This window comes from Oncorhynchus mykiss, chromosome 3 (genome assembly GCF_057628025.1).
Source record: "Oncorhynchus mykiss isolate SJ-2025 chromosome 3, ASM5762802v1, whole genome shotgun sequence".
NCBI classification, from domain to species: domain Eukaryota; kingdom Metazoa; phylum Chordata; class Actinopteri; order Salmoniformes; family Salmonidae; genus Oncorhynchus; species Oncorhynchus mykiss.
The window spans coordinates 60,114,808-60,129,760 of record NC_143024.1 but is presented as its reverse complement, the minus strand read 5'-3'; the positions used below and the strand labels follow the sequence as shown (position 1 = coordinate 60,129,760).

General features: G+C 41.8%; 2 protein-coding genes and 1 pseudogene across 25 annotated transcripts in view; 2 read left to right on the top strand and 1 right to left on the bottom strand.

Moving 5' to 3' along the window:
* LOC110520074 (cordon-bleu protein-like 1) overlaps positions 1-934 on the top strand; it is a 53,563-nt gene extending 52,629 nt beyond the window's left edge. For all 5 annotated transcript variants that reach the window (XM_090229729.1, XM_021597103.3, XM_021597102.3 and 2 more), the window contains 2 exons: positions 80-264; positions 397-934. In XM_090229729.1, coding sequence (XP_090085855.1) covers positions 80-235 — 156 coding nt within the window. In that variant the 3' untranslated portion in view covers positions 236-264; positions 397-934. The remainder of the gene's footprint in view (positions 1-79; positions 265-396) is intronic.
* Positions 935-1,265: 331 nt separating this feature from the next.
* The window catches only part of grb14 (growth factor receptor bound protein 14), a 46,118-nt gene continuing 32,430 nt past the window's right edge, over positions 1,266-14,953 (top strand). Inside the window, exons 1-5 of one of the 19 annotated variants that reach the window (XM_090229716.1) lie at positions 1,266-1,421; positions 1,594-1,647; positions 3,551-3,595; positions 7,276-7,490; positions 8,857-8,985. Coding sequence is in view for 10 of the 19 variants with exons in the window: in XM_021597086.3 (XP_021452761.1) it covers positions 7,303-7,490; positions 8,853-8,985 (321 nt within the window). In the remaining 9 variants the exon portion in view is untranslated. Of the gene's footprint in view, positions 1,422-1,593; positions 1,648-3,550; positions 3,596-6,618; positions 6,840-7,275; positions 7,491-8,852; positions 8,986-14,953 lie in introns of those variants that run through there. The other 18 variants (XM_021597086.3, XM_090229717.1, XM_021597090.3 and 15 more) reach the window with 18 other exon arrangements.
* On the bottom strand, positions 11,794-14,733 carry LOC149984626 (uncharacterized; annotated as a pseudogene). The gene has a single exon (XR_016494734.1). The product of XR_016494734.1 is annotated as an uncharacterized LOC149984626 (transcript).

The following is a 14,953-nucleotide window of genomic DNA, read 5'->3' as shown; positions in this document are numbered from 1 at the left end:
GTTTCCTCAGTGTCGACTGGCACACTCAGTCCTGAGTTTTGAATGATGGCGTGCATTGTGTCTTCCCTGATGAGCACAGGGAAGTGACAATGGAGAGGGGGAGGAGAACAAAGGCTTGGAGCTCCAGGGAAGGGGGGACCTGAGCGGTGGCCCAGCCAGTGACAACATGACTGTTCAGATGGCAGGCCAGAGTGACCCTGAGCAGTGGCTCAGTGTGTGTGGGGAGAGGAGCTGAGAAGTAATGGATCAACGGAGACATCTACAGTAAGCACTAGACTGTACAATAACATGGTGGTACAGCTGCGACAGTGTTACATTCATGTAGTCTGAGTGCCTATATAATGTATGTATCATTGCGTTGAGTTAGGTTTCAAGTTCCCTCTTTTGTCTTTTTAGGAGCCTGATGTCCTGCCCTGGAGTCTGTTCGAGCATGAGCCGAGGAAAGAGGAATAGAAACTTTGAGTTTTTTACGACCTCTGTTGCTAGTCTTAACAACCTATAAACTGTAGAAAAGACTACTTTTCTGTTTTATGACAAAAAATATCTAAGTAGATTATTATTATTGTTATTATGAAATAATTGTTTGTATTATTATTCATGATTTCTATTTCAAATTCGATGCATATTCTACTTTTCACGCGTGTTATTTTGTCCAAAGAAAGTATATTATTAGTTTCCATATTCAGTTGTAATTGTGATTGAGAAAATACAGTAGCCTATTTTAATACTGTCTTTCATTTTGAAGAGGTTCAATTTGATGGACCTGAAAGTGATACTTATAAATCCCTCAGTCCATTTTGTATTTTGTGTTACTCATTTGATTTTGATAAAGCTGTGCCCAGACACACTGGTATGTAGAGTATTTCTCTGAACATATGATGCTGTTATGAATAAAGGTTACTGTCGAGTATATTAAAGTATTCTATTGACAATCCATGAGTGTTTCCCACTGAACATTTTTGAATGTAAATTGAACACTGAATTGCAAAGAAATCCGACACAGAAGACAATGTTATTAGCAGTAAAAATGTCCAGTAAGTGAAGTGCAGTACATAGCATACAACTCACAATCTCATCACAATTAAACAGGACCAAACAACATGATTTAACATATATTAAATAGAGTGATATAAAAAAACAACGTCCCGGATTATACGAATTGCCTTGCAGGCCAGGTTGCACAAAAAAAAAGTTTAACTTGATACTTCTCTGCAAATTTGAAACTTTTTCAAGCAGGATCTCAGTGAGTCCTCTTTCAGGTAAACACGTGAGGGTTGTGCATGACGTAACGCGGGAGTAAATATAAACACCTGTCTAAGGAGATCGCGTGGACGAGATGAACACGCCACGCAGACCTCCAGGACAGCGATGAAGACGAGCGAGGAATCAATATGCAGTAACGTTATTTCAGTGAGTAGGAGGTAGGATATGTTACAATGAACCGTTTTTTTTTTTAGGGAACACTTATGTAGGCTAATTGTAGGATTTGGACAGATAGCTAGCCTACTGTCTAGATGATTACTTTTTGTCCTCGACAGACATTGCGTTTTTAGTCCTTGTGAGATTCTTATGTTGGCTGGATCTTATTTTCAGACGGTCAATATCTGTGGTCAGTGAAGCATGTTCCTGTGCAATATGCCAGCAAAGGTAAGACACGAGCAGCCTACCTGTCTTGTCATTGAATTGATGTAGCCTACCCTGTTGCATCTTTAAATGTGAATTTGAAAGTTATGCAAAATGATAACTAAAGCCTGTAGGGCTGTAACCCCTCCATTATCCTTTTCATGTTATTTTTTTGTTTGTTTACTTTGTAGCAATATGGACATTACACAGGCTACTATAGCGCTTTATTTCACACCTCTGTAAGATGTCAGTAGGTCTACTGTTCCGTAAAATGCATAGTAAAAAACGTCACTTCAACACTTATGCTACTGCCATCTGGCGTCAGTCGAAGGAAGTGACTGAGTCGTGACTTGACATTGAAATCCATATTGGCTACAGGCAGGTCAGCGTTTTTCGGCATGAATCTTGTTCTGGAGGCAGCTATGCAAAGTGGTCTAGCTGGCAAAGACACACAGTCATAAAAATGTTTTTTTAAACCATAACCACGTTGCTAACCCTAATGCCTAAACCCAAACTCTACCATTTTTGTTTTCATACATTTTTACAATATAGACCATTTTGAATGTTTGAAAGAAGCATGATACACTTGGTGCATAGCCAGTAGGAATGAAATCATTTGGAGAGAAAAAATCACTTCTGCTTCCAAACCCAGGGTAGGTTAGAAACTCATTGCTGGTTATTGCCTCGTGTAATATTCAGCAAGAAAGGGTGTATTTTTAGTAGTTGATAAGGAGACCTCTAAAATATCCACTTATCTCCCTCCTCCTGCACTACACTCCGAGGCTAAAACCTCTTCATTCCTAGAGCTTTTAGTACACACTCTGGGAGCAGGCTATGCTGTACAGATATAGCTCCTTTTGTCTACACGTTTCAAGTATTTTTCTCCTAGAGTTGCGAAGTGTGTTTGCTCGAACCGGGTGCCTGTTAATGTTACATAATGGGATATCTCGATCTTTTGTACGCCCGAGTTCATGCGGTTTAATACAAGGGCATGTGAACCTGGTATTAACTGAGAACTTTACAGATGCTAGTTTGCCCAACTGATGGATTTTGTAAAAATAAAAGAATGCTAATTTAACAGCGAATGTATCACTAAATATACTGTTTAGGTATTATTCCTTTAAAGCACAGTGTTTGTACTTTTTTTGTTGCTATTCAAGTAAATTCTACATGGATTAGAAAAGTAAGATTACTACTGTATTTAAAGAAAGAATAGTCTAAATTGGTTAGATTTTTTTGTTGTTGCCTCGTTTGGCAAATCTGTTATCCATTGCAGGTCAGTAAATCTGGGATCACTGAAGCTAGCAGCCTTTTCCCTGCTTTTAGAAGTGATTTGTAAAGCAATTAAGTTGCTTATTCACATTAGGCCTATTAGCTGATAGACTTAGGAGTTCATCATTATCAGTTATTATTGTGTATGCTTCACTTTTCAAGTTTCACTTTTCAAGGTAATAATAATCATATACTAAGAAAATACTTTCAGGCCTTTCATCTACTAGTTGGGATGTATTTTCAGAACCTCCTGCGATACTGTAATATATAACTGACTTGTTCAGTCGTAATGGTCGACTTGCCAAGTCATTAGTGAGATCTAACAGATCACAGATTATACCCAGGAGGAATGAAAATACTCATGACACCATTGGTACTGAATGTCTGGTGTCAGATGTATTTTTTTTCATTCTTCATCTGACATGACTCGGGACAGAATTCAACGGAGGTAGACGCAAGCGGTGGAAAATCCATCAGTCTTGGTAATAAAAATAATAATACATTTGGATTTGTGACTGTCTCAAAGTGCTACAGTGAGTGGTGGAACGTGATCTGTAAATTGCAGACAATGTGTAGAGATTCTAATGGTCTCTCTGCCCCTTCTCTGCTCTCTCTCTCTCTTTGTGTCCCCAATCCTACCCTTCCACCCCCTTAGTTACTTTACTTTAATGCAGCCTACCTAGACATGACTGATTTGGAGGTAGGTAACATTATATCACATAATATTATATTTCACATTTAAATTTAGATCTAACTGTAATCTGCCTGTTGCACCTAGCATTGGATTCTTCTGCTTTTAGCTTCGGCACTTCTTGAGTTGGGGCAAAACAACCAAGTTACATAAAACTGTTTTGTCACAGGGTTTTGTCTATTGTTAATCCAGCAGCATGAGGTGTTTTGGCTGCTCAGTCATGCACGTAATGGCTCATACAACATTTCTCTCCAATCAACTAAATTGTCTTGGTTTTTGTGAATCAGAGCATTTTGTTCAAACTGGGACTCCAAGGGGTGATAGATTGCGGTATTATAGCTGTCCTCTTTTCTGCGTCAACAGAGGATGAAGGATTAGAAAAGAAAGCCAGTTTGCTATTTCCATTCTGTGATGTCCCCCATTAGAGCAGCTGATGTTGTAAGTTGTGCTGTAAAGGTCAAATGAGTGAGTTGGTGTGTGATGTGTGCTGTGTTTTGTAATGTGCAATTATGTTTCTACGTGACCATCTAAGAATAACTGTTTCTGCACTTTCCATAAGTGCAAGTGCCCCTTGCATGTGTGGCTGGAAATAGATGTGGGGCAGTATGCTGCTCCGAAGACAAAAAATAATTGATGATGATGAGGATAGTGTTTGCTAAATTACTTCCTATTCTAGCTAGAACGATCATATATTGATGTCAGTCACACTGTACGAGCCCACACCTGCACCTGGTTTTTCAGCTACAACGATAAGCAGGCAACCTTGACGAAAGACACCTGAGCTTTGTTTTGTCTTTGCGAGCTTCTGTCATAAATTTGCCTTTTCCTTACAAAACCAGCTGTGACACCGTAAACACTACGTTACTGTACCTGCCCAGCTCACCTGTACTCCCCTCGTGACCGTGAGGTGAGTGGGACTAGGATATTCAGTAAGAACAGTGAACTGGGAACGAGAAGCGCACACAGCAGGTTTGTGACGACAGTACATGGCCATGTTGATCTAGCTACTCTAAACTCCTTAACGCCAAAGACATGCCGATGACACGTAACTGTAATTGTTACCCTGGATGTAGGCTTGACCAGGCAGACTGTTTTCCGACAACGTCAGTCTAGTGCTGTGGACGGTCTTCGTGTCGGATCGAGAACTGAGAGGGGATCACTTTCAGTGGGGCTGCTGAAGGCGTGAGAATGCAATATGACCTCAGAGAAAGAGCACTAATATGGCTTTGTTTCAGTGCATGTATGTGCAATGAGGAACGACCTAGGTCACGGTTAAGGAACGAAACGGGTGCCGACGCTACTGTATGACTGGCCCGTTCGCTTTACATGAAGTCATAAGTGCTCGACATCTCTTACTCGACCATTGCTCCTCAGCCATAATGCACACAGAGATAATTTACCTCTGCTTTCACCAGCTATTGTCTTATTTTGGGACTGCCATGGTGGCAAGACTGGGAGATTGTCACAGACTACTAAAATAGCTTTGGCTCATCTTCTACTAATGTAATTAGAAAGCATTTGCATTGACTGATAGCGAAAGAATGTGTATCAGTCCAGGGTTATTTTTGGACAGCCCATGCTGCTCGGCCTAAGTGTCCTTGTCTCGGACTTTGCCACTGGAGGACCCCCAGTTCGATTATTTGAGTAGTCTCTCTCTTAAGCTGTTGTTTTTTATTTTTCTATCTGTATGTGTCATCTCTCGCTCTCTCTCGCAGGCACACATATGCACTACACTAAATCACTATTGTGCTGCTTAATGCATCTGTTGAATAAGCATGGGACTATTCACTTTCACCTTTACAAAAACTTGCATGTCACTTCTGTCCTTTTTTATTTGATGGTTTCCTGTTTTGTTGGTGTCATGCTTTGTCAGTGGTGCTCTCCAGAGAGACGGGCCTTTTCATATGATGGTGTGTCTAAGTGAAAAGGTAGCCTAAGCCAGGTGGAGCTGTGTTATTGTGACAGTGCTGTTAGCTCGGGCTCCTTTACACTGGGAGTGCATTACTGGAGGCTCACAGCTCCCGCTTCCCAAATGGCACTGCTGTTTTTCAGCAGCAGGGACTGGGAGACTAGTCAGGATCGAGGGAAAGCTGAACGGAGCAAAGTACAGAGAGGTCCTTCATGAAAACCTGCTCAGGACCTCAGATTGGGGCGAAGGTTCACCTTCCAACAGGACAACGACCCTAAGCAGAAAGGCCAAGACAATGCAGGAGTGTCTTCGGGACAAGTCTTTGAATGTCCTTGAGTGGTCCAGCCAGAGCCCAGACTTGAACCCGATCAAACATCTCTGGAGAGACCTGAAAATAGCTGTGCAGCGATGCTCCCCATCCAACCTTAGAGCTTGAGAGGATCTATAGAGAAGAATGTGAGAAACTCTCCAAATACAGGTGTGCCAATCTTATAGCATCATAACCAAGAAGGCTGTAATCGCTGCCAAAGGTTCTTCAACAATGTACTTTTTATTTCTTATAAATTTGCACATACAAAGCAGTTTTTGCTTTGTCATTATTGGCTATTGTGTGTAGATTGAGGGGGAGGATACAATTTAATCAATAAGGCTGTAATGTAAGAACATTTGGACAAAGTCAAGGGGTCTGAATACTTTCTGAATGCATTGTATTATACCTTTTTTTTAATACATTTTTTGTTTGACCAGCAATCAAAGCCTTTTCTTATTCCACATTTTTAGGATGTAAAATGGTAGAAAAAAAATGTACACATGCTTTAATTTCCCCAAAACTTGACTTTGGTGCTAATGGGGCTTTTTACATGGAAATACACAGTTAAAAACATTTGCTATGTTTTGTATTGACTGAAATTCTGTCATCTAGATTTCTGCAATCTAAGTAAACTGGTACTGCAACCAGATGTTACCTTAATCACATGCAGGCAGTCATTATCTACAGTAGCCTCTCAACCCCAGCCCAGTCTCTGCTACACATGACCTTTTCAGATAGATGTTATCGTGTCAACCCCCCCCCCCCCCCCCCCCCCACCACACACACACATAATGCCTGGCTGGCTATCACAGAATGACATAGACTACCACGCCACAGCCCACCACGCCACAGCTGAGTCACTCTGTCTGGGATACTCTCCACATGCATCCAGTCCAGCACAGGGCTCAGTTTAAAGTGGAGTCGGGACCTCGGTGTGAAGTCTGTGACAAAGGGACACTTGGTCTTACAGTCTGGCAAACCTCCAGGACTCATTACAGAGATACGTTGCATACCAACAACGAACAGCCCTTTGTGTAAGTGTGCTTTGTGTGCAGGTCTGCTTTCCAGGTAGTAAAAAATAATCATTTCATTCAAAACAAAATGCAAGACGTGGAAAAAAAGAGTGTAAATGAACTACTAAAACCAGGGGGAAAAGCCAGACGGGGAGAGAGACACATTTGTGGATTTTAATATGTCACTGTGTCAAAGCGAAGAGGGCTCATTTGGGAGTCATTGAGTTAAAAATAACTTTATTGTGGTGGATCATGTTTTGGTAGGAGGGTTCATTTTGCCCCACTGGGCCAGCCTCATGGGCAGCAGATGAGCCTTGCGGAGAAGCTTGTGTCTGCTGTGTGCTGTGATCAGACAGAGGAGCCCAGCCAGCTCTCGCTCCCGCTCTCACTTTGCTCTGCTACTGCCCTGCACACTCTACACGCCAATCCAACAGCTCGTCTCTTTTCTCTGCTCCAGATGATGCCTTGGAAATAGCCGGCCCCCATGAGTGATATGAATAACACACTGGAAGACATACACACCTCTGGCTGCCTCGGAGAGAAAGCAGAGATTTTTGGGAGTGGGAAGGGTAATGTGAGTGGCTCTTCCAGCCCGTCCCTCATCCCTTTGCATGGTCCTTTACAACCACCAAATGCCCAGCCCTCCAAGACTGCTGTCTGCAAAGGAAATAGGTATGGTTTATTTCTCCTTTGGAATGGCTGCTGTGAATGAGTGTGATTTACTGTATTTTTTTTTCAAACTTATTTTTAGTCTGTTTTCAATTAACTGTCTAAAACACAAACCTCATATGTGTTAGATATGCTGAGGCTCTTGGAGGAAATACTATCTTACTTTATACTGTAACTCACTCCTTGAAGTTAATCTTTAACATATGTGATTAGTGAGCTCATACAATGTGCTCTCCTACAGAGGAATAGTACACCCTTTGTGTTTGCAGCGGTAGGGCACAGAAGTCCGTTGAAAAATAGCTGTAGACTTTGTACCTGTAAACACTTGTGGTGAGCACACAACTGTCAACGAGAGGATAGTTTTAGCCAATTTGGATAGTACACTGAAAGAACTGGACTCGAATCAAGCACCTGTTACTTTTCTGCTTGTAATTAGTAACTTAGTAACTGCTGTGTGTTTACAGAGCAGTAAGGAAATGTCAACGTGAGCCACCTTTTTTTTTTTTTACCATTCAAGGCCTTCACTTATAAACTCTGTTTCCTATCTTCTCATGCTGCTACCGGAGAATGTGGTGACGCTTTTGTCAGCCTGGTCATTCCCACACGGACAGGGTGTTTTTTTTTTTTCTTCACCTGCTCGATTTTGATGTGAACGGATTAAATGGACACGCTTTGAGAAGTAAACAACAGAACGGCCATCAAGGCCGCACCCTCGTACATGACACGATCAGAAACCCATAAATAAACAGAAGGATTATACACTGTATTTCAGTTGTGGATTCACTGCATGAATAGGGCGACATGGGTATACAGATTGTAGCCTATACAGAATGTATAGAGGGAGTATCACCAAACTCTATCTTGATTAATGTCGCATTTATTGGGATTAATGCTAACTTGGAGAGAACTAGGCTCCAAAGTGCTATTTCTAAGCAGCCTCTGAGGTGGAGGGTCCATTGTTATCTATTGTTTTATCAAATATCGGTTTGTCCCTCTGCTGGGTGTGTCGTCTGACTGGCTGAGAGTGGGGCGGGGGGGGGCAACACAGACACAGTGACTGGCCGTCAGCCATGTCTGTGAGAGGATCACCTGTTCAATCATACTGATCCCCTCGAATGTACAGAAGACACATTGTCCTCATCAAAGGCCCCAACAATAGAGAGGAGGTATAGAACACAAGCTGGCCATACGCAAGCTTTAGTTTGGGTATGGACTGTAAAATCTGATGTCTCGGAAGCTAAGGAGATCCCTATGACTCTCTCTGTAGGCTCCAGACCGACAGTCCCCCAGCAATCTGATCTATGGTCCCAATGGCATTAACATGGCTGCCTCTGTTTTATATACTCCTTCTTTCCCTTTCTCCAGGAAGAGTGAAGAGGGAGAGGAGACTCTGCTGACTGACCCATTTCCAAACCCTTTCCCAGAACTTATTCCCTCAACCGTCTCATCCCTCGTCTCTGATTGTTTATTACCCTGGACCAAAAGCGGCGCAACTCAAGTGAGCAGATATTTTATTCCAGTCTGCGTTCTCTGTATATTATAGTACAGAAAACACCAATTTTCTCCCTGTTATGTTTTCCAGTTGAAAACCTCCGGCATTTACATGTGATTCTAAATAGCATGGTACTGACGGAAGAAAGAAAAAGTAGCCGCAAGACGCATGTTAATTTAAATTCACCCATAGCTCGGTCATGTTTGGCTTGCGCTAAGCATCTGATACTGCAGGGCGTGAGGACGCAGAACCAGTTGTGCAAGTATGAAAATGAGGTTGTTGAGAATGCCTTGTCAGCACACTCTACAGGGAATCCACACTACGTGTGATTGTGAGAGCCGGTCTTTACCGAGATTCTGTATCAGCACTAGTGTTACAATGAACAGCACACCTGGTCTAATGGCTAATGTCAAAATGAATGCAGTACATCCGGAATAGGGTGACATTTGGGACGAAGCCATTGTTGGAGAGAGTGGTGAATGTGGGGGAGAGGAGACCTGGCACTGGGTCAGAGTTCACTCCTTACTAGATATCTGGCTCTGTTTTGGTTCTTGCTTGATCTCATCACATGCAATTCCTGTGCTTAAATGAATAACTCTTCAGTACCTTAACTTGTCCCTATACCTATGTAACATTGTAGTTACGTAGATAGAAACTGCGATGCAATTACATGGTAAGAGTTTATCGGTATAGGTTGTTTGTACACGCGGCTGTCTCCCACCTAGAAGAGAGAATTAACGTTTAGATTTTGGGGGGTTAGGTTTATTAATTCACCTTACAGCAGATGCATGGTGTACACTAGCGATTGTACATTACTTTAACTTAAAGTAAGTTTAAAATAAAGTTATACTTTTTTTTGATAGGGGATTCGATTCAGCCTGCACTATGGAAAACCATACAGCATGGTCACACAGCTGCTCTTGCTGTTCCTGGCCCACAGAAATTCATTTTTAATGATGTAATTAGTGAAGTAAAAGCAAAACGAATCTAATTTGAATTTGTGTGAAAACATTAGCATTTTCTCATTGTAGGCCAGGAGCAATGTTTTTTTTTTATACTGCAAAACTTCGATTTCTGCCAATGTTGAATCTGTACTGTATGATATATGAGCTTTTACAGAACCCATGCTCGGTGCCATTTACTAAACTGGGAGCACATTCATTATGTTCCAAGCTAACAATTATGGTTACGCTTTAAGAAATGACTGAACGTCAAAACGGAAAGCCTGCTATACATTATCCCCAAGACTGTCAAGTCAGGCTGGCTGTGGCTCGTTCGATGACCACACCACCCATTCCCTGGAGGCGATTGGTTCCCTGCAGGTGTTAATTACACTCACTGGGTATCTCTGGCTGAGGGAGGGAGGGGGGAGGGGATGAGGCAAGGGGGGTTAGCCCAACTCAGACCTCTGAGTCATGGTAAAGCCTGAAATTACAGAGCTCAGTGCTAACCAAAGAAAATCAGCAGCATTAGACCTCGCTCCTCAGCTTTTAATAATGAGTTGCTTTCCGAGTGTATTTGTCATTCTCCAGTTGTCTCCGGCGCCCATGCGATTTAGAATACTTTGTGATTTGCTAAAGGGAGGTAATCAGCTTGTTGTTTGTTCTTCTGTATACAGTCTGATAAGATGATTGTAGAGCTCGATTGTCTTCCCAAAGAAACTAAAGTGTCAGTCTTCACTTGATACAGCAGTCTCAAATGAGCCCTTTATATCCGATCCCCTTTCCACTTGACCCAGGATTCACATTGAGAAATTAGTGGTTGCATTTCTCTAATGATCACCTCACTCTATTGTTGTTGTTTTTTTAAAGTCCAAAGGTTTAGCATGGATTTGGCTTTCTCTTTTGATTGTCAAGAGTGAAATACTTGGATTTCTCAGCATTGAAGAAGTATGCAGAATGACACCTTGGTGACCTCGGGCTGGAACAGTGTGGCTCCTTGTTAGCCTGTCTCAATGTGCTCCTTATGTAACACAATGATGAGAGCTGCATTCTCACCTGATTAGGCTGACAGGCTTTCACTCAGCCTTTTGAGCTGTTCCATTGTCGAGACAAAGGGAATATGTCAGACTGACCAGCTGTTTATGTGTCACAATCCCCCAGTCGCAGGGTCACGACCCATCCTCAGCAGCACTTGAGAAACCAGTGAAATCACTGCCCTAGCCCCATAAATGGGTGTGACAAGTCTGTCTATTGAATCCCCCAGGCTGTCTTTGAGGGTAGTCAGTCTCTAGGCAAATTATTTACTCTCAACATTTTAAAGTGGGGCTGAACTTCATGATTTAGCCTCGGTTTCAATTCTCCTCATGAGGTAATGTGACTGAGAATGAGATTTGGGTCTTGGAGGTGTGCTTTGGTGTGTGTTTGAATGGGGGAAGCATTTGTACATTCACTCTGCCAAAACATAACTTATATTAGTTATTGGGGTGTGATTGACGTGGGGGGTCCGTGGGTGGATTTTGAAAATGTATTTGCATTCTTCATCTCTAACTCATTGTTAGAAACAAATTTGGTCCAAATCGGATGTTAGGTACTAAACTCGGCAACAACAAAAAAGAAACGTCCGTGCGTTTATTTTCAGGAAACTTAACGTGTGTAAATATTTGTATGAACATAAGATTCAACAACTGAGACATAAACTGAACAAGTTCCACAGACATGGAATAATGTGTCCCTGAACAAAGGGGGGTTCAAAAGTAACAGTCAGGATCTGGTGTGGCCATCAGCCGCATTAAGTACTGAATCTCCACCTCATGGACTGCACCAGTTCTTGCTGTGAGATGTTACCCCACTCTTCCACCACCTGCAAGTTCCCGGACATTTCTGGTGGGAATGGCCCTAGCCCTCACCCTCCGATCCAATAGGTCCCAGATGTGCTCAATGGGATTGATATCCGGGCTCTTCGTTGGCCATGGCAGAACACTGACATTCCTGTCTTGCAGGAAATCACGCACAGAACCAGCAGTATGGCTGGTGGCATTGTCATGCTGGAGCGTCATGTCAGGATGAGCCTGCAGGAAGGGTAGCACATGAGGGAGGAGGATGTCTTCCCTGTAATGCACAGCGATGAGATTGCCTGCAATGACCACAAGCTCAGTTCGATGATGCCGTGACACACCGCCCCAGACCATGACGGACCCTCCACCTCCCAATCTATTCTGCCCTAGTGTACAGGTCTCGGTGTAACGTTCATTCCTTCGACAATAAATGTGAATCCTACTATCACCCCTGGTGAGACAAAACCGCAACTCGCAGTGAAGAACCCTTATTGCCAGTCCTGTCTGGTCCAGCGATGGTGGGTTTGTGCCCATAGGTGACGTTGTTGACGGTGATGTCTGATGGGGACCTGGTTTACAATAGGCCTACAAATCCTTATTCCAGCCTCTCTCAGCCTATTGCGGACAGTCTGAGCACTGATGGAAGAATTGTGCGTTCCTGGTGTAACTTGGGCAGTTGTTGTTGCCATCCTGTACCGATCCTGTGCAGGTGTTGTTACACGTGGTCTTCCACTGCGAGGACGATCAGCTGTCCGTCCCGTCTCCCTGTAGCGCTGTTTTAGGCGTCTCACAGTATGGACATTGCAATTTAATGCCCTGGCCACATCTGCAGTCCTCATGCCTCCTTGCAGCATGCCTAATGCACGTTCACGCAGATGAGCAGGGAACCTGGGCATCTTTCTTTTGTGTTCCTTTGTGTGTTTTTCAGTCAGTAGAAAGGCCTCTTTAGTGTCCTAAGTTTTCATAACTGTGACCTTAATTGCCTACCGTCTCCTTAACCTGTTAGTGTCTTAATGACCGTTCCACAGGTGTATGTTCATCAATTGTTTATGGTTCATTGAACAAGCATGGGAGACAGTGTTTAGATTTATTGAATATTATATTAATCCTATAAATTCAAATGGCCAATTAGGGTACAATCAACTAGATTCATTTCTCAGAGATCAAATTATATTTCAACGCTAATCCTATGGTTTTCTAACAAACTAATTCAGAACAATCTGAGATGGTGGGTGTTTCTTGTGCTTTGAGGTGGAATGACCCATGAGCGAGTCGATGCCACATTTTCATTTGTGCTGAAATCAAAATGAAAGAAAAGTTATCTTGCAAATTCAGCAGGCTATGGCGTAAAATAGGCTTGTTGACGTGTCGTTTTTTCTCTCATTCCTATCGAAAAAATTGTTGTATTTAGTCATACACAAGTTTTACTGTGCGTGAAGTTTCAAATGCATTCTGTCATTACTAAATGTGTAATGTGATAGGTATTTTAACATTATAATTTAACACACAAACAATAACCATGTGTGTGACGTGTATACTTTTTGTTTCAAAGTAGATTTGTTTGACTTCAAAGAAACACTCTGTCACCCTGATTTAGCCCACTGCAGTAAAAGGTTAATAAAAGATGTAATCAGTCTTCTAACTCAAATGAAAGGGATGATGACTCGATCTTTGCGAGAGATGGAAGGTACCTGATTTCATTGGTCCTCACCCCTGAGTTAGCCTGCCCGGGACAGATTAGTACTAAAGGGGTCTTTGCAATCTAGATTTTCCCAGCTAAAAGCTGAGCCGCTATCGTAGTACTGGTTATCCTGAGTTGACCATCAGAAAGTATTCACACCCACTTTGACTTTTTCCACATTTTGTTACAGCCTGAATTTAAAATGAGATTTGTTTTCTCACTGGCCTACACACAATATTCCATAATGTGAAAGTGGAATCATTTTATTTGAATTTTATTGAAATTAATAATAGTTTGAGGCAATAAGCATTCAATCCCTTTTGTTATGGCTAGCCTAAATAAGTTCAGGAGTAAACATTTGCTTAACAAATCACATAATAAGTTGCATGGATTCACTCTGTGTGCAATAATAGTGTTTAACATTATTTTTGAATGACTACCTCATCTCTCTACAACACACATACAATTATCTGTAAGGTCCTTTTAGTCGAGCAGTGCATTTCAAACACAGATTCACCCACAAAGACAAAGGAGGTTTTCCAATGCCTTGCAAAGAAGGGCACCTATTGGTAGATATGGTAAAACAAATAAAAAATCTGACATTGAATATTTCTTTGAGCATGATGGAAGTTATTAATTACACTTTGGATGGCGTATTAATACACCCAGTCACTACAAAGTTAAAGGCGTCCTTCCTAACTCAGTTGCTGGAGAGGATGGAAACCACTCAGGGATTTCAACATGAGGCCAATTGTGACTACAACTGTTTGAGTTTAATGGCTGTGATAGGAGAAAACTGACGATGGATCCACAACATTGTATTTAGTCCGCAATACTAACCTAAATGACAGGGTGAAAAGGTCTGTAGACAATAAAACTATTCCAAAACATGAATCCTGTTTGCAACAAGGCACTAAAGTAATACTGCAAAAAATGTGGCAATACAACACATTACTGAGTCCACTCTCCATATTTGCAAGCATATCTGTGGCTGCATCATGTTACGGGTGTGCTTGTAATCGTTAATGACTGGGGAGTTTTTCAGGATAAAAAAGATACGGAATGGAGCTATGCATTGGAAAACCTGGTTCAGTCTGCTTTCCACCAGACACTGGGAGATTAATTCAACATTCAGCAGGACAATAACCTAAAACACAAGGCTAAATATACACAGGAGTTGCATACCAAAACAACCTTGAATGTTCCTGAGTGGCCAAGTTACAGTTTTGACTGAAATTGGCTTGAAAATCTATAGCAAGACTTGAAAACAGTCTTGTCAGAGCTTGAAGAATAAAAAATAAAATAATTGTGCAAATATTGTACAAAGTTCTTAAGAGATTTACCAAGAAAGACTCACAGCTGTAATTGCTGCCAAGGGTAATTCTAACATGTTAATTTAGGGGTGTGAATACTTATGTAAATTACATACTTCTGTATATAATCTTCAGTACATTTGCTACAATTTCTAAAAACATGTTTTCACTTTGTCATTATGGGGTATTGTATGTAAATGGGTG